General features: G+C 27.9%; 1 protein-coding gene across 4 annotated transcripts in view; it reads left to right on the top strand.

Moving 5' to 3' along the window:
- The window catches only part of LOC136081809 (uncharacterized), a 36,216-nt gene extending 17,977 nt beyond the window's left edge, over positions 1-18,239 (top strand). The window contains exons 1-2 of one of the 4 annotated variants that reach the window (XR_010639139.1): positions 1-594; positions 17,748-18,239. The exon at positions 1-594 is cut by the window's left edge and continues 153 nt beyond it. Coding sequence is in view for 1 of the 4 variants with exons in the window: in XM_065799997.1 (XP_065656069.1) it covers positions 17,748-18,174 (427 nt within the window). In the remaining 3 variants the exon portion in view is untranslated. Of the gene's footprint in view, positions 595-17,501; positions 17,644-17,747 lie in introns of those variants that run through there. The other 3 variants (XR_010639140.1, XR_010639138.1, XM_065799997.1) reach the window with 3 other exon arrangements.
- The last annotated feature ends 1,154 nt before the right edge of the window (positions 18,240-19,393 follow it).

Below are 19,393 nucleotides of genomic sequence, written 5' to 3' on the forward strand. Positions count from 1 at the left end.
TTCAGCAATTTGTACTATAAATAATATGCAATATATATTGTTAGCTCTAGTTTATAAAAAGAATATTTATATTATGTTAAAGATATCTTTTTTTTTTTTGGAAGGGATAGGGGTAGCAGAAATTTTGGATTTTTTTAAACATGTTTGAAATCGTTTTTATGATGCATTTTGTTAGGGTCAGTTATTTAGGAAGTTTTATTTTAAAATTTAAGTCATATATTTATCTTTTAAACTCTTTGTTGAACAGCAAATTATAAGTTTTAGAATTTTGACAGGCTTTGTATGGCACTACTCACATCGCCCAATTATTGGCCGCATCATGTACCAATTTGCAGCAATTACAATTTTTCAATATTTCCTATATATTAATTTGTTTGTTTTTATTTTTTATTGTAAACTCAGTTACTTTTTGTGCTGATACAAGCATAATATTAAGAAATTTATTTAACTTATTTACTTAGTTATTCAAATACCTATTTATTTCATTTGTAAAGTAGAGCAAGACTGTTGTAAAATAATAATAAAAATATCTCTGAAAAACTCAGACTATTGAAAAAGCATAGTATTATAACCGAATTATTGAGCTTACTTAAGGTAATAATACTCTGTTCTTTAATGATTTAAGTTATTATTGTTATTATTAATTCATATATATATATATATATATTTATATATATATATGTATATCAGTGGCGGATCAAGGAAGGGGGCTAGGGGGCTATAGCCCCGGGCCCCACATTTTTAGGGGCCCCGATTTAAATTATTATTATTATTATTAATTCATATATATATATATATATATATATATATATATATATGTATATCAGTGGCGGATCAAGGAAGAAGGGGGGATTAGGGGGGCTTTAGCCCTGGGCCCCACAATTTTAGAGGCCGCGATTCAAAGTAAATAATTTTTTATTAACTCTGAAAATTAAATCTTTTATTAACTTAAAAGAGCCAAAGTTAAATTTACTAAGTTGTCTGAAAACAAAAGCACAAAAATAAAATAACTGTCAACAAAAACGCTGCATTATATATTTTTCCCGGTCTTTGACAACGAAGGAGCGCAACTACTTCTACAAAAAAAAAATTACTAGATTGCTAGCAGCGCCTTATAGCAATAATTGAATGTAACATTTGTACAAATTGCTACAAAAACAATTTCCATCGGAAAATTATTATTAACTTGAATAACTATATTGTTATTAAAAATGCATTAACGATTGCAATTCTACAATTTTTTTGCACTTCCGCACAAAAGAGTTCTTGTGTGAATGCATTTAATAGCTGAAGCGCTAGATTCATGAAAGAGAAAAAAAGAACAGTTTAACACTTTTCATGTTATACAGTTATAATTAAAATGCTAAGAAAATATGAAACTGGAGCTTCCAAAAGAAGATTGAAGAGAGAGAGAGGAAATGATAGCTAAACTTCCGAAAATGACAATTTTTTTTCATCAAACCAAACTAATATGCAATTTCCACAAACTGTAGATAATAATAAAAACAATGAAAGAAAAGATGAAAACAATAACACGGAAAATGAGGTAGCCTGCCAAGGTCCTTCAAATGAATTTCAAGAAGTTGCAAGTGTTGAATCTACAATGCATAATAATGAGCTTGACTCAGGTACTCCAATTTTTATTATCTTTAATAACACCTCTAACATCTGCTAAACAAACAGTTTACTTTTTAGGCAGTTAATACTTTTATTCTATAAATTATCACTTATTATTTTTTTATTAGGCTTATTTATCATGATTTTTTCCTAGATACCATTCTACGCGAAGACCCTGCTTTATGGACATTACAATTAAAGGAAAATGAACGTATGAAGTATTTAAACAAGGGGTATGCTTTTTTTCAAAATAAAGACTCTAATTTCGAATCTTCGAAGCGGATGTTCAAAAACCAGTACAGATATTATTCGGTTAAATATTTTCAAAAAGTGATGAATAATGGCGAAAAGTGTGACCAAAAATGGTTAATGTTTTCTGAATCCACTGGATGTGTATTTTGTTATGTTTGCAAGTTGTTTTCAACCGATTACGACAACGTATTTGTCAAAAGTGGCTTTTTCAATTAGAAAAAAGCTAAACAAACTATTTTCGGCCACGAAAACAGCATGGAACATATTCAATGTATGATTAAGTGGATAGAATTCATAAAACAAAATACTCATGTCAATGCCAGTCAAAATACTCATGTCAAGCCAGATTAAAAGGGAATTTAATTATTGGTCTGCAATCTTAAATAGAATAGTAGTGGTTATTCGTTTTTTAGCCGGAAGAGGTTTAGCATTTCGAGGCCATAATGAAGTTATAGGATCGTCAAATAACGGAAATTACTTAGACATGTTAGAACTGTTGACTCAATTTGATCCAGTTTTAAAGCAATACATTGACACTTTTGCAAATAAAGGCAAAGGTAATGTGAATTATTTGTCTAAAACTATTTGTGAAGAGCTAATTGATATTATGTATCAAAAGGTTTTAACGCACATTATTACCGAAATAAAAAAAGCAAAATACTGGGGAATTATCGTAGATTCGACTCCTGATATTTCTCACGTGGATCAACTTTATGTGATATTTCGTTGTTATCTAACTGGCCACGTGTATGAACGATTTTTTTGTTTTTTACAAATTAAAAGCCATAACGGTAAATCTTTGATTACTGACATTTTAGATATACTGGAAAGATATGATATTGATATAACCAACTGTCGGGGACAGGTATACGATAATGCAAGCAATATGTATGATAAATATTCTGGATTACAAGCACGTTTAAAAGAGCGGAGTGAATTAGCTTTTTATATCCCTTGCGCTGGACATTCTTTAAATTTAGTAGGGCAGTGCAGTGTCAGTGAGTGCATCAATTCTATCAACTATTTTGGCGTTCTCCAGAGTTTGTATTCATTTTTTGTAGCTTCAACACATAGATGGGATTTATTGAAAGAAAGTCATGCTACACTCAAGCGCCTATCAGATACACGATGGTCATGTAAGTCAGATGTTTCAAAAAGTTGAGTAGAAAATTTTGATGGGATTCATGCAGCGCTATGTCATATAGCTGAGGATACAGAAGAAAAATCTGATACTCGTCAAGAAGCTTTGTGTTTATTAGATAAGATCACTAAGCTAGAGTTTGCATTCATGGCTGTACTTTGGCATCACATACTTAAGAGGTTTAATGCAGTTAGCAAATTTCTTCAAAATGTTGAATTAGATTTGCATACAGCAAGCAGTATGTTACTTTCACTAATTGACTTTGTAAAAAACTTACGAAACGACTTTACGAGATTTGAGAATGAATCAAAAAAACTTAGCTCGTTTATTGAAAAAGACTATTCGGATAAGAACAAAAGAAAGGTAATTAAAAAATTGAGCAACGGAGAAAACCAAGTTGATTCTTTAAGCGTATCCGACAAGTTTCGAGTGAATACATTTTTTGTCATTATTGACAAACTAATGACACAATTAACTATAAGAAGTGATGGTTACAACCACGTAATTAAGTTATTTGGATATCTATCGAAGCTGTTAACTATTAGTACCATGGAATTGCAAGTTAGCGCGAAAAATATTGTAGAAGTGTACTCAAATGATTTAGAAGATAGTTTCATATTTGAAATAGAACAATTTGTAACATTATTAAAGTTGCAGCCTCCGGGTTTTTTTCGCACAAAAAAGATAAATCTGAGACTGAAAACACATTGATTCCTCTGCATGTTTTAAATTGGATTGTTGAAACCGATATTATTGATGTATTTCCAAATGTTTATATAGCATATCGCTTGTTTCTAACTATTCCCATAACAAATTGCGAGGCTGAGAGATCATTCTCTACTCTTAAAAGAGTTAAGAACATGCACCGATCAACAATGGTCCATAGTCGTTTAAGTAATATAGCAAGATTAACTATTGAGTCAAAATTATTAGAAACTTTGGATTTCAGCGATGTGATTGCAGAGTTTGCTGGGAAGAAAAGCAGAAAAAAATCACTCAACTTAATTCAATAAAATAAATATAAAATTTGTATATAAATAAATATCATTGATAGCGTTTTCAAGAAAGTCTTTGTTTTACTCATTTTTGACGTTGTTAGTGGAACGGGGCCTCCTACTTTTAAATAGCCCCGGGCCCCGAAAAGTCTTAATCCTTAATTATGGACTAAAATATATATATATATATATATATATATATATATATATATATATATATATATATATATATATATATATATATATCAGTTCTCCATAAAGGTAGCAATGTACTGTCACCATTAGTTTTTTCTTTCTATTTAATACTATTTAATACTCAGTGAATAAATTATGTTCCACTGACTGTGACAAGTCCGTGGAATGTCACCACCCAGATCTTTTGCTAGTCCCAAGTAGTTCAATCATTGATGCTAGTACTTTACTTTTATTTTAATAAAAATATAAAAAAGACTTTCTCCTTCAATCTGTCACGTCTGTAGATGTCACGCCTGTGGAGTACAGGAAGCAATAGATGTGACACCTGTGGAACGGTTGTAACAAAGAATGATAATTTTACCTGTATGTGGATTTTTTAATGCCTATTTATAGCATTTTAAACATTTTAAAACTTTCCTCATTTAGCCAATTAATTATTATAGAAAAGATATGTTTTTCTATCTAGATCAGGCCTTCCCAGGAGAGGCGTGCGGTCGGTCGCTTTGAGTGACCACGCATATATATATATTTTTTGAGAGTTTGGCCACGGTTTTTTAGCATATATTAATGACGCATTTTTAAAAAGGCGCTGAAAAAACCTAACTAAATTGTCGTACTATTTTATTATTTTTATTCATAATTTATTCCTATTATTAATATAAAAATATGAACATAAAAATGAAATATATACATTTATACTTATTTATAAAAATTTTTTTTTTCTTATTACAATTTTTTTTTTATGTCTAGTAAACATTAAAAAAAAAATTTATTTATTTATATTTATTTATATTATAATTATTTATAATATATTTTTAGGTGTTGATTTTTTCAGCAACGATATTTGAGACAAGTCGAAAAAATAAACAGAAAATGTGACCGAAAACTTTTTTAATCAATTTTGAAAAATATGCTCTGCCGACGCGGGATGCGAACCCGGGTCTCCGCGGCGCTTTGTAATGTCTTATGACCGAATGAGTTAAACATTCATATACTTATTAAGAACCTTGTAGATAATAATTCTTCTAGAACTTAGAAGTTATTTTTTGTAAAAAGACATACTTATGCGAAAAAATTTAAAATTAAAAAAAAAAAAATGTAAAATAAAAAAATAAAAATTTGTTATTAGAAAAAAAAATTCAAAAAAAATATATATATATATTATTTTTATGTTATTATTTCCTTATTAATGAAAAGAATAAATTATTAAAAAAATTACAAAATAATACAACGAATTTAATTTGATTTTTTCAGCGTCTTTTTAAAAATGCGTTATTTTTAATATATGCTAAAAAAGCGTGGCCGAGTTATCCAAAAAAAAAAATATATCCGTGTTCACTCAAGGCGTGCGACCGCACGCCTCTCCTGGGAAGGCCTGTAGATAGTTATAATTTTTTCTTTACTTACAGTTTGTAAAGATAGGAAAGATAGAAAAAACTAGATAATTGAAAAAACTAGTATGAGGAAGGCGAGAGATAAGATGAAAGCTGAAAATCCAGACAAATATGAAGAACAAAAAAGGAAAGATAGAGAAAGAAAAAAAGCAACTCGGAAAAAAGTTCATGAATGAAATGAAAATGAAGGAAGTAAAGAAAAGCCTGCTTTTTAACGAAGTGTTAAAGACACAAATACAATTAAACTTTTCGACTGAGAGATGTATCGACAAAAAAATAAAAGATTTTGCCAGGGTATTAAGCGGAAAGATAATAATATATAAGTAGTACAGACTTCAAAGAAGTCTCAACGATCTTACTTCTAGATATATCTTACCACGCAACTTGAACCAGCCCTCAAAACTGAAACAACAAAAACTTAAGAAGGAATTAGAGAACTTTTTAGAAAAAGATAGTTTTAGTCGGTTTACTGTTAGGAAAAAAAAAACAATAACAAAAAACAAACAGAAAAAACAGAAGACTATTAAATGATACAATGTTGAACTTGCCCAATGAGTTCAAACAAACTACCGAATTCAAGTCAATGTCTTATAGCACATTTTGCTCATTGAGACCCTTTTGGGTTGTTCAACCAGACTTTCATAAACAAGATACTTGTCTTTGTATTAACCTTGAGAATTTTGCTTTGATTCTTGAAAAGTTGTATAGTTTAAAGATGTAGAATAAATATCCTACTGACTTGCTAAAAAGTCTAACATGTGACGGCGAGCTGAGAGAATCGTGCCAAGAAAGGAAATGTGGAACAAAAAATTTTTTGTAAAGAATTTAAAAATGAACAAGTAACATTTCCACAATGGTCTAAAAAAATACAATAAAATAATAAAAGATAAAATGAAGACATGTTTTGAAACTGTAAAAGAAGAATTAACCTTAACTAAAAAGCTGTTTTTGATTGATAACATACTAGAAAATTTTATGAGGCATGTATGCAATATAAAGCAACAGTACAAAACTACATCAGAAATAAAAAATAACTTAGGGCCTAGGGACATTTTCATTCATTGTGATTTTTCAGAAAGTTACAATTACAAATACTCAAAAGAAATCCAATTGCTCCACTATCGTAGATCAAGAAACCAAGTATCAATCTATACAGTTGTGGTGTACTATTACAGTACTTCTGAAAACAAAATAAAGGCATAATTTTATACATTTTCAGATAACAAGCTTTGTTGGGATCTATGCGCATTTAAAGCCTGTTATTTATGGTTTAAAAGAAAAGCTGCCTATCATTAAAACAGTTCATTTTCTTAGCGATAGTAATTCTCAACAGTGCCAAAACAGTTCTATGTTCTATTTGGTAGGTTGTTTTTTTTAAAGAGTTTAGAACTAAAGCCATGAACGGCATTTCACAGAAAAGGTGCCTCTGATGGGATAGGGAGCTATATCAAAGAACCGCAGATAAATTAATAGGATAAGGGAAAGGTATTCCTGATATTAATTGCTAGGTTGACGAAATAAAAGAAAAGTATGAAAGTATAACCATCTATACTATTAACAACACAGATTTCAATCTCTATGAGAAATATGTACCGGAAATCCTAACAACTTTCAATGCGAACTTACAAGTTCATGAGGTGTTTTGGAGCTCCACTAAAAAAGAAACGTTATATATGAGTAGACTGACATGCACTGAATGTGACAATGGTACAAGATGTAATCACTCTTGTATTTATCTTTAATGCAAAAAGCATTCTTAAAAGTGGAAAGATTATTAGAGGTTAAATTTGCAACTAAATACCGCTTTAGAAACCAAGGTTCCTTACCAAACAGATGTGAAGAAGGCTGCTGTCTTTTTTTTCCACTTTACTTATAATCATGGTGATCTTATACATTATTCTCAGGGTAAGAATGTATAAAGCATCAGCAATAAATCTAAAGAGTAAGATTTTGTCACTAATAATATTTATATATGATATTTATATGTTCTTTATTATACTTACGCTTTTTTTTTTTCAATATACTGAACCTAGCTTCATGGCAGGCTCTAGGATGGTGAAAACAAAATCCAGATACTTCTCCTCCAAAATTAAAACAAAATGTTTGCATATTTTCCTGTAATCACTCCTCACAAAGGTTATTGAGACAAGGGCCTTTTTTCTAAACTCCATAGTTTTCTTAGCAATTTCATAAAGGGGTGACTCAACCTTAAACTGACTCCAATTGAACCCAACTAGGTCTATCATCTTGTCTACCTCTTTCTTGAGTAAACACCAATTTTTTTGGAGTTTTGCATACAGCTCTTTCTTTGGGCCCTTTATCTTTTCTCCAATCAAAGCCTCCATAAAGTGTGAGATGTGTATTTCTAGCATATATCTTCTACAGAGAAACCATATTAGTGGAATATTAGGAATGAAGCTAAGAATAACAACAGCTCCAGAGTGTATTCAAGTATTGGGTGCAGCAGTGTCACAGCAAACAGCAAATATTTGATCTACAATGTCAAGGTGTTATAGCAGATTCAAAACTGCTTCAGCCTGGTCACTACCTTTAAACTTGGTGTCTGAACAACACTTAGCAGAGTCATCTGTATCATCAATATAAGGGGGTGTAACACTGACCTACTTTTAACAGAAACAGTTATTTTTAGATTTTTTTAAATCTGTTTTATCCTCTTTCCATCAAAATGAACAAATAGTTTTTTTTTCCTCAGAGTAGTTATTATTTCTTGCCTGAACTTATCTCCTAATATCTCAATCTTCTTGAATCTCTTTCTATGGGCTGTACTTTTTGATAGATTGATATCTTCTAGATTTACACCAGCTTTATTGCAAATAGCAGCTAATAAAAAATTTTTGGGGCGTATACCTACTCTGTTATGAGCAGAAACTGCAGCAGTCAACCAAATCTTCAGCACTTATACTTATCATTATCTTAGATTTAGTAAAATGACTGAATCTATTACGTCAATTTTTATCATCTGAAGAACTCAAACTAAGTTCTGATTTAGAATCATTTCCAGATGAATGAAAAGAAATCTTAAGTTCATTGGATTTTACTGCATTAATATTTTTATTTTTAACTGAATTTTGTAATACTTCCAGTTCTTCTGTGATATACATGTTTTGCTCTCCTTTTTAATCTATATAGAACTGAATCTTTTTTAGCGTTCTCACAATAAAAATGATCCTGATTTACTTTTTGTTCAAAATTTACCAAAAAAAATATCAAAGAGTGCATTACTCTAAAAACCTTCTCTTGTATTTTAGAGAAGTTGCCATCGCCAGAGTTCTAACTCAATGATGTGAGATGACGTAGATTTATGTACTTATTATGGAGCTTCAGTATCTTATCCCTGACACTGAATCCACTATTGATAAAACCTTGAAACCCTACTTACTTCCAAACGTCTATTATAACGGAGGCAACACACCTTTGTTCAGAATTCTTTCAGAAACTATCTTTCCAAATCAGATCCCTCATGCTTCTTAGGGCAGGCTACTATCAACTTAGTAGATTGAAATCTTATTAACCTAAAATAAAAATAGGCCAGATGGAATGATTCTTATATAGTCTAAAAATATTGGTTTTCCAAATTCTCTGGGGTAAGGGGCATTAAAAATATAAAATTGTTGAGTTCGCATCCATAAAAATCTCAAATTATATCAAAAACCGAGATTTTACATATAGCTGAAAATGACCCAAGTAAAAATTTTTAGTCATACTTATGAACTCAGAACGCATGAGTAAAAAATGAGAAAAACATGCGTGCAAAAAAAAAATTTTTTTTTGGGACACCCTAATATATAAATGTATATATATATATATATATATATATATATATATATATATATATATATATATATATATATATATATATATATATATATATATATATATATATATATATATATATATAATATATATATATATATATATATATATATATATATATATATATATATATATATATATATATATATATATATATATATATATATATATATATATATATATATATATATATATATATATAGGTCTTTCATATAAAATCTTCAGCTGTGTATGAGAATTACAAAACTATAAAAAACTTTTTATATAGAACTTCCTATAAAAAGTTTAAAAAGAAAGTAATTAAGGTTCATATAAAAAACTATAATTAACAAAAATATAGCATAACTTGAATGTTGACGGTAAGGAAATTTTAAAAGTAATGTGAAAATAATTACTTTCTGTTTATATGTTCATTGTATCATGTCCCTGTTTATGTAGGTGAGCTTCATAAATAAGAAGTAAATTCTCATTTGAGAGTTTTAACATTGGAAATAATTTAAAAAAAGGTTCATTTTTATGTCCATTTAAAACATGATTATCAAATTTATCTGAACCAATACCTGTTCTGCGTGTGTAGATTAGTTCTTAACCTTAGGTTATTAGTTTTACCAATGTATGTTGTTTTTCCATCACATCCATTACATGATAGAAAATAAATAATATTTTTTGAATTACATGATATTGAACTTTTAATGTACCATACTTTACCAGATGATGTGGTTAAATGGTTAACAAACTGAAGATACATAGTACATAACTTACAACGTTTTGATACGCATTTTAAAACCTTGCATTCGTCGTTAATAAAAACTGGTTTCTTATTAAAACTTGATGTACTGATGTGTCTTAAAATATTTTTCGGTTGGCTTTGTAATAATAAAATAAACGTCTGTGTTAGAGAAACAAATTTTAAATATTTGTCAAAATTTAACTAATAAATATATTTTACTCATCTTAGTTTGAATAGTTTTTCTTTTGTTACCTGGAACATTTACTTATTTATATAAATATATATATATATATATATGTGTGTGTGTATATATATATATGTATATATATATATATATATATATATATATATATATATATATATATATATATATATATATAAATATATATATATATATACATATAATGCTCTATTAAATAAAATATATATAATTATAATACTTTTTTATCAATAATAAATATAAATATTTTTTTATGGTTGAGCACGCTTATATGTACAAAAAATTTTTGTATTTCATTTGCAAAAAGGGAAAATCAGTTAGCCCCGGACGGCGGGTAACTCCGGACACTTGATGTACAGCTTAAACTAAAGAAGCTATGTAGTTTTAAATGTTATAAAAACATTATTTGAGTGAAAATATGGCATATGCAAAGTATCTATCGTAATATGCAATTTATATTGTTTATAAAATCATCATATACAATCTATATATATATATATATATATATATATATATATATATATATATATATATATATATGTATGTATGTATGTATGTATGTATGTATGTATATATGTATATATATATAATATAGTATATACTATAAAAAATGCTGTTCAAACTATTTAAGTTTAGTGAGTCAAAGTCAAAGCTACATAGTGTTGACTATAACAGCCTTAAAATTTATGATTTTTTTAATAAAAATAGTTTATCAAAATAATCTGGTATCAAAAGTTCAGAATTTTGTCTATTCTATTTTTTAAAGTGTTTTTTTGCATAATCGATTGCATTTTGTGACAACAAATTTCAATCGTCTACAACTCTATTTGATAAATAGTAAAACCTGCATATTTTTTTAGTAAATTCTTGATGAAGTCTTTTATTGTGACGATTCCTTGACATTTGGCTGTAAAACCTCAAAGGCTCCTTAAATCTAATATATTCAGTTGAATTTGATATTTTAAACATTTCTATCAAGTCATCCCTTCTCCTCCTTTCTTGTAACGTTGGTAAATCTAAAATTTTTCTCCTTTCTTCATAACAGATGCTTTTCAGTGTTTCAATCGCAGTCGATCTACGTCAATCTTTAATACAACATGTGGCCCAATAATTGACCTGCACAACAACTTTAACATTGCAACATCAAGATATTTAAATGTATGTTTTACAAAACCCAGCGTTCGATTAGTTTTATTTGCAACAATGACCACATGGTTTTCCCATTTAAGGCCATATATATATATATATATATATATATATATATATATATATATATATATATATATATATATATATATATATATATATATATATATATATATATATAAATGTATATATATATATTTATACATACACATATTAAATGTATATATATTATTTTTATTATTATTATTATTATAAATAATCTACAATAGAAGTAGTTAGCTTCTATGAACTGGATGTCTAACAATGCCCTGCTATAGTAGACTTTATTCAAGTGGAACGACACAAAATTATCGTATTTGTTTTTAAATTAGTCGACCGAATGTGAGGAAACAACAGAAGGAGGCAAGGCATTCCATTGGGATGCAATTCTATTAGGTTAGAAAATATGTCTATGCAAAGTATTAAATTTTTCTCTGAAAATGGCATGGTTGTGGATTTTGTTTCGTAAGTTTCCTGCAGGACAATTTAAAAAAAAAGGGTTATATTTGGATTTAGGAACTTGACTTCATTAAAATTCTTGTAGATTTTGAAATACTAATCAAATCGCATCTCGTTCGTCTTTCTGAAAGTGTTGTTAATCCCAAATTTGCCAATCGAGATTTATAGTTCATGTTTCTTAATTGAGGAACAAGTTTAGTTGCTCTGCGTTGAACTTTTTTGAGTCTCTCAATATCTTTTTTTAAATAGGGGTTCCATACTGGAGCGCAAAACTCAAGTAGCGGACGAGCATAGGAAGTATATAATTTTAAAAACATAAAAGAACTCCAGTTAATAAAAGTTCTTTTAAAATACCAAGCATCTGGTTAGCTTTTAATGCTGCATAACTTATTTGATTCCTTAAGTTTATTGTTGAATTAAATTCCTAGTGACTTTTCAATATCGACATTTTCAAAAGGATTAAGAGTGTTTGATGCGTTAAGCATACCAAAGTATAGAGTAGTCTAAAAGATCGAAACCACTATAAAAGCTCATCACTTTGCGTTTATTTGTATTAAATTCCATGCCCAAAAGTTTAAACCAATGTAGTAAGTGATCAATATTTTTTTGGACTAGTTCTAGATCAGATGAACTTTTGATTTTTGCAGTTAACTGAGTGTTATCAGAAAATAACTTACAGAAATTAGATAGAAATTCAAGCATGTCAAATAAAAATTTAAAACAAAGGTGGAGCGATAACCGAGCCCTGAGGAACTCTACTTAGTACATTTATCCAGTCAGAAGAGGATATACCGAGAATAACACGTTGTTTTTTATTGCTCAAAAAATCTTTTTTCCAATTAAGGATCACGTCACTGAAACCATATCCCTTTAGTTTAAGGAGAAGAAGAATGTGTGAGACACGATCAAAAGTTTTAGTGAAGTCTAAAAGAATTTGTAGTGCAGAGCAGCGATCATTAACATTGGTAATAATTTTTAATACTTCTAAAAGATTAGTCGCACACAAACGGTTTCAAACAAATCCATGATGATTATAGAATAATAAATTATATAAAATGGTACCATCACAATTTACGGATACGGTTTAAGAGTTTTATTAAAACTATTTTATTGTTAAAAAATTGTTATTTTTTAAATCTTTAATAAAGGTTTCAGCTTTTTGAAATAAATATTAATCAAATTCAGTTGTTTCTAAACTTTTGAACGGAAGCTTTTTCAAAAAAACAATAAAATGTAAATTAATCGTTCAATTTTACAACTTTTATGGTTTGTATTTTAAATTGAAATAATATATAGCGCATTTGGTAAAAATTTCAGCTTATTTATGAAAGATAGTGAAAAGTTAAGCAGTAAAAACTGAAAAAAAGTTGGTGTTTCTAAACTTTTGCTCGCTACTGTATATGTGTGTATATATATATATATATATATATATATATATATATATATATATATATATATATATATATATATATATATATATATATATATATATATATATATATGTCACGGCTGTTTTAATTAATGTAAAGGTGAGTTTATCAAATGCTTATAAATATTTGGAAGAAATGGTAATAATCAAAGTAATGGATCATGTATATATGTCTATCCCCAATAGTAAAAGAGGAACAGGTCATACAGTGGGGTATTTTTGTTCCCAGGCTCCAATCACCGGAACCATAAACATACTTAAGTTTAGAGTTTGCACAACGTCTGAAAGTGTCAAATCTGCAAAACCAAAAAATCAAAATTGTTCCAATAAACAGCCCGTCATTCAGAGTGGTCAAAACCTAATTTTGATGTCAGAAATGGATTCCCTGACCCCAAAAACATATAATTAGATGTATAATATAAACATATAATATGATATATAATATTTACCGGTTTTCTATTTTTGCTAATTTTTGTTTTATTCTGGCCCACTGTGTGCTGTAACGGTTTGTGGTCAACGCTGCAACGACTTGTGGTCAATTAAAATTAATTGGTCAATGCGTTGGTAGCGGGTGTTTATTATTTATTTAATTACTAAAAACAATGACTTGAATAAAAAATTTCAAGCAAATTACATATATACTTTTGTATAGTAATTTTTTGTTAAATTTTCAAAATTTGGTCTAGTCAACCTTTGACATTATGCGGCGATCTGGGGGAGGGGGGGGCAGAAAGTCTTTTTATAAAAAGTTAGTTAAAGTAATAAGATATGCATTTAAATTAATTTCATCTTAACTTATTATAACGTAAAAAACCTCCTGAAAAATTAAAAATCTCTCTTTTGTTAAATAATTATAAAATTATAGGTAAACATGTATAAATATTTTCAAATTCCATAAGTACAGATTATTTCTAAATGTCACAGATGTATTTACATGGTTTTAACGTTTTCCATACATATTTTAACAACTTTTTGACTTTTGAAGCATCCTAAAGTGTTCACAAAATTGATCAAGTGCATTATAAAATAAACATTCACTGCCATTAATATGTGCATGTTAGTTACAAATGATTTAAAAAATCAATTTACGACCTTTCGTTTTGACCTTTTTGCTAAGCTCTGGCCCACTGTGGGTCAGGTCAAACTCACTTTTATAGAGCTATAAAAAATTTGCAACAAGGACAGGTAATATTAAGCCGTAATAGTCTTAGAGGAAAAAAGACGTAATTAATTGTATTAAAAAGAGTGTTCATTATATAGTTACAATATAATACAGGTGTTCAGGTTTATAGAAGGTATTAAGAAAGTCCATTTTACTATTAAAAGCAGCTGTTGATTTATGTTTATTCTATCTAAAATCATCAAAAACTTGCAAACTTTTTGTTTACTATGGTTCGTAACGAGAGACAAGGTCAGGGAAATTTTTATAGCACATAACGTAGTAAATTCCTGAGTGATAGAGTAACATAGTTATACTAGAGCTTTAGGCAAGTGGTAAATTGTTTTGAATTAAGGTGCAGTTCAAAAGTAGTCTATAGAAAGGAATCAATGGTCATAATTGAATTACATTTATGCATATATATGTCATTCTGTAATCTTTTTTATTGTAAAATACTCTGTAATTTTTAAAGAACTATTAATTTTTAATTTTTGTTGTTTCTGAAAAAATTAATACAATAATATAACAATAATAAATATTTTGAGGACGAAATAGGGATAGGGGGAGGGGAGACCGCAAACGTTATTTCGCTAGGGAGCCAGAATGATCAAAAAATGGGTCTGATGGTAGATATAAAAATTCCCTAAAGTAAAATAAGTAGGGCGGGGCTAGTTGAGCATAGGAGTTTTGCAATTAAAATATCTCAAAAACTACGCATCCCATGACAAAGCATCTAATGGATGAAAGTTAGAGAATTAGAATGTTAACACAATGTACAACAAATGATTGCTGAAAAGCAGGTAAGTAAGGTACACAGACACTTCTTTAATTTTTGACCAAAAATGTGTTATTCCTTAAAGGTTGATATTTTACCAATTAAAGGTTGATAATTTACCAAAAACTAGGCGTTTTTTCCTAAGTCTTACTGTTCTCTTTAAAACTTAACTAATGTGTCACCTTGTCTAGTAGGGGTAAGTTGAGCAGCTTTGAATAAAGTAAATAACACTGAAATATCAAGCACAAATAAACAATTTTGATAAGAAATAATTTAGCGGTACATTGATTATATATACTTTTAAGTTTAGTAACTTTTAAATCGGGCTTCAAAGTTTAAAACAATATTTTTATATTTTATGACACTTTCTTAGTATTTATTTTTTTCTCTTCTCTTGCTTACGTTATTAAAGTGTGTAAAATAAAAAGTTTATAAATTATACTCACATTTACTATTAGTAAAAGTTTTATTGGTGGTTCAATCAAGTATCGTACCATTTTGTAACAAATAGCAGGTTAAATTACCTTTCAAGTATTGAAAGAATTATGCAAATCCGACGCACCGTTCATAAGATTTGTTAGATTTAGTAAAAACTACTCAACTATCCCCGCCCTACCCTAGTTTGTATTGGGTATAAGTAATTTTTACAGAGTATGGGTAATTTTTACAGGGTATGGGCAATACAGGTCAACAGTGAAAAAAAAAATCTTATTAGTGCTACCTCACATATCAATAAACAAATCTTGCGTAAATGAGTAAATATTATAATAATAACTATATATATAAAAAATAAAAAAAAAGTGAATAGATAGACAAAGATGTTGTTTAAATAAATTATCAAAAATATTATTTGAACATTTAAAAACAAAAGTTCTAAAATAATATAAAATAAAATAACAATAAATCACTTAATAATTTCCAATACCGAAATAAGGTTCAAAATAATTCAGCAAGAAGTTTAAGTACTTTTGTCTTAACTGCAACACAACTTTTTTTTAACGCAAAAAATTAAAAATAAATTTTATTTTAAAAAAATTATTTTTTCCATAGTATGGTCCCCCAACTTCAGCGGTTTGGGTACTACTATTATAGTCTTCCTCATATAGCTTCTGGTGCATTTGGATTTTATATGACTTAAGAAACATTTCTGAATGTAAAATATTATAAACGATCCCTCTGAATAAATTTACTTTGGCGGAAACCACAGTTACTGTGTCCTTCGACTTGTCAATTAAAATATCGCTCATTTGGTTTTGTTTATTTACGTCGCTTTTTCTTGGTTTTCCGCTTAGATATTAGTCTTTAACTAATCCAGTCTCAAGAAAATGGTCATATACGTTGTAGTTATTATAATACGATCTGCTATTTTGACATATTCCCGCTCCAGACGTCTCATAACCTCGACCACAACTCTTGAATTTTGCCATAATACCACATTTCGAATTCTAAGATTTAAACCCAAAGACATGATTTAATTTAATGTTATTTTTAAATGAAAACTATTTCTGCATAATATAATATTATATGAGATAGACTTAAATTTTGTTTTATATATTTAAGTTAATTTTTATGCATAGACTTTTTGCACTGTAAAAAGATTGTTAAAGTAATGAAAATCAAACAAAAAATTTCAAAGTATCAAAAAAATTTTAAAGTATTCTTAATGTATACTAATGTATATCTTTAATATATTTTTAAATATCATCACCCTGATTACAAAAACAAAGTTATCGAATCATTCAATTTCTATTTTTTTTTAGGTATATATAGTTAGGAAAGCACTCTTTTTAATCGAAAGCAAGCAAACAAAAAATTTAAAACATAGTGAAATCAAATATTAATTTAAAAAATATTCAATCAAATAAGTACGCATTAATATTTCAGTAGGATAACATTTTTTATTGTAAAAAACCTCATCCTAAATTTAAATATTACTTTTTTTTTAATTTACTTTTAAAACAATGTTCGTTAAAATTATTTAAATAAAATACATTTTTTTGTGAAATAAATTATATACAGTTATTGTTTTTCTAACAAAAAAAAGTTATTTCACTGTTTTTTTTAGTTTTGTTGTTTGATGAGTGTCATTTTTAATCATTTTATTGTTTTGTTATCAGTTTAGTTTTGTTTCGTTAACTGATGTGTCAGTTAACAGAATCATCCTTTTAAGTCAGTTTATTGTTTATTTTTGTATTTTTAATATTAAGTTAGTTAATCTTGTTGATAAAAACATTTAGCAAGGAGTCGCAAAAATAAAAGTATTAACAACGTCTTTTAAACTAATTTTCACTTTAGCTGTTCACTTTAGTTGTTCACTTTAGTTGTTCATTCTATTTAAACGGTTTTAAATTTTTTTATTTAGAAAACTTAAAATAATGCCAGTTGCAATTAGAAGTGTTTCAAGCAAGTACTATCTGGATGGACGTGGAGGTGAAGCAAACCCATTGATGACAAATAGAGATCCTCGAGGCGATGCGTATCTTAATTGGAATATTGAGCGTTTACCAAATGGAAACCATGTTATCAGAAGTGTTTCTAGCGGAAAATACCTTAACGGAAAATCGCTACAACTTGATTATGTCGGACATCACGATCATCATCACCTTGGTAATCACGAGCATCTTCAATGGCAATTCATAAAAGTGAATGATAGAGATCAATACGCAATAAGAAGCATTTCAAGTGGATCATACCTTGATGGAAGAGATGGTCAACCTGACCCACTACTTTCTTCTCGCAATCCTCATGGGGATGTTTACCTTAGTTGGACTTTAGAATATATCATTTAATGACAATTAAATGACAAGTGTATTAGATGAAAGTCAAGTATATTTTAAAAAGAATTTGTTATCAATTTTTTAATTTTTTTTTTGTACGAAAAAATTAAAATTTCTTATCATAAGACGTATAGAAAAATGTTACTCTTATCCAAAAGCAAATTTAAAAAAAATTTTGAAAAAAACTCAATTGTTTAAAATTTAAAAAAGCCAAAATTTTAAATAGAGTCAGGGTTGTTATCTGTCAAATATGTCTGAGACATATTTTCTGCTGACATAAAATATGTCAGACATATTTTCTATCGACATATTTTGACATAATTTTATGTCTGAATTATTTTCTGCTGACATAAAATATGTCAGACATATTTTCTATCGACATATTTTGACATAATTTTATGTCTGAATGATTTTCTGCTTACATAAAATATGTCAGACATATTTTCTATCTACATATTTTGACATAATTTTATATCTGAATTATTTGCTGTTTGATATTCTTGAAGAAAAAATCAATCTAACAAATTTATTGCGCATTTTAACTTAATTTACAGACTTAAGTGAAAATAGTTTAACAAAATTGTTGCTTTTTTGCAATCAATTATGCTTTATAAAACTTTTACTTTAAAACCTATAAGCAAACATCAGTTGTTTCATAAAGGTCTTTTTCTGCCCTTTTTAGCGATGTATCATTTGATAGTATTGACTAATATTGGCATTTATTGACTTTTTTATTGATTATGACTAATATTGATATTGATAGTATTGACTAATATTGACATTTGATAGTATTGACTAATATTGACTAGTATTGAGGCATCATTTGATAGTATTGATTAGTATTGATTAGTATTGGCGCTTTCCCTTATTAGAATGTACAAACCGTCTCAAGCGAGTTTTTATTACTGAAAGTGGTTTTTATTAGTATGACTAAACTTAAAATTATTTCTTTGATTAAAATAATAATAAAAAAAAACTTTTTCAGTTATTTTTAATTATTAGTTGATCCTGAAAAAGATTTCATTATGAAAAATTGAATTCAAAAGATTCTATGAAAAAAACGGTTCACAGAATTTCAAAAAATTCATGCCAAATTAAATTCATTTAAGCTGAAGAATTTGAAATATTTCACAAAAGTTATATTCAGCTCATTAAATTCATATTAAGAAGACTAACCGGTAATAATTTATAACTAAATACGAATAATGTACTTTTAGTTATAATAGTTATG

This window comes from Hydra vulgaris, chromosome 06, assembly GCF_038396675.1.
Source record: "Hydra vulgaris chromosome 06, alternate assembly HydraT2T_AEP".
NCBI classification, from domain to species: Eukaryota; Metazoa; Cnidaria; class Hydrozoa; order Anthoathecata; family Hydridae; genus Hydra; species Hydra vulgaris.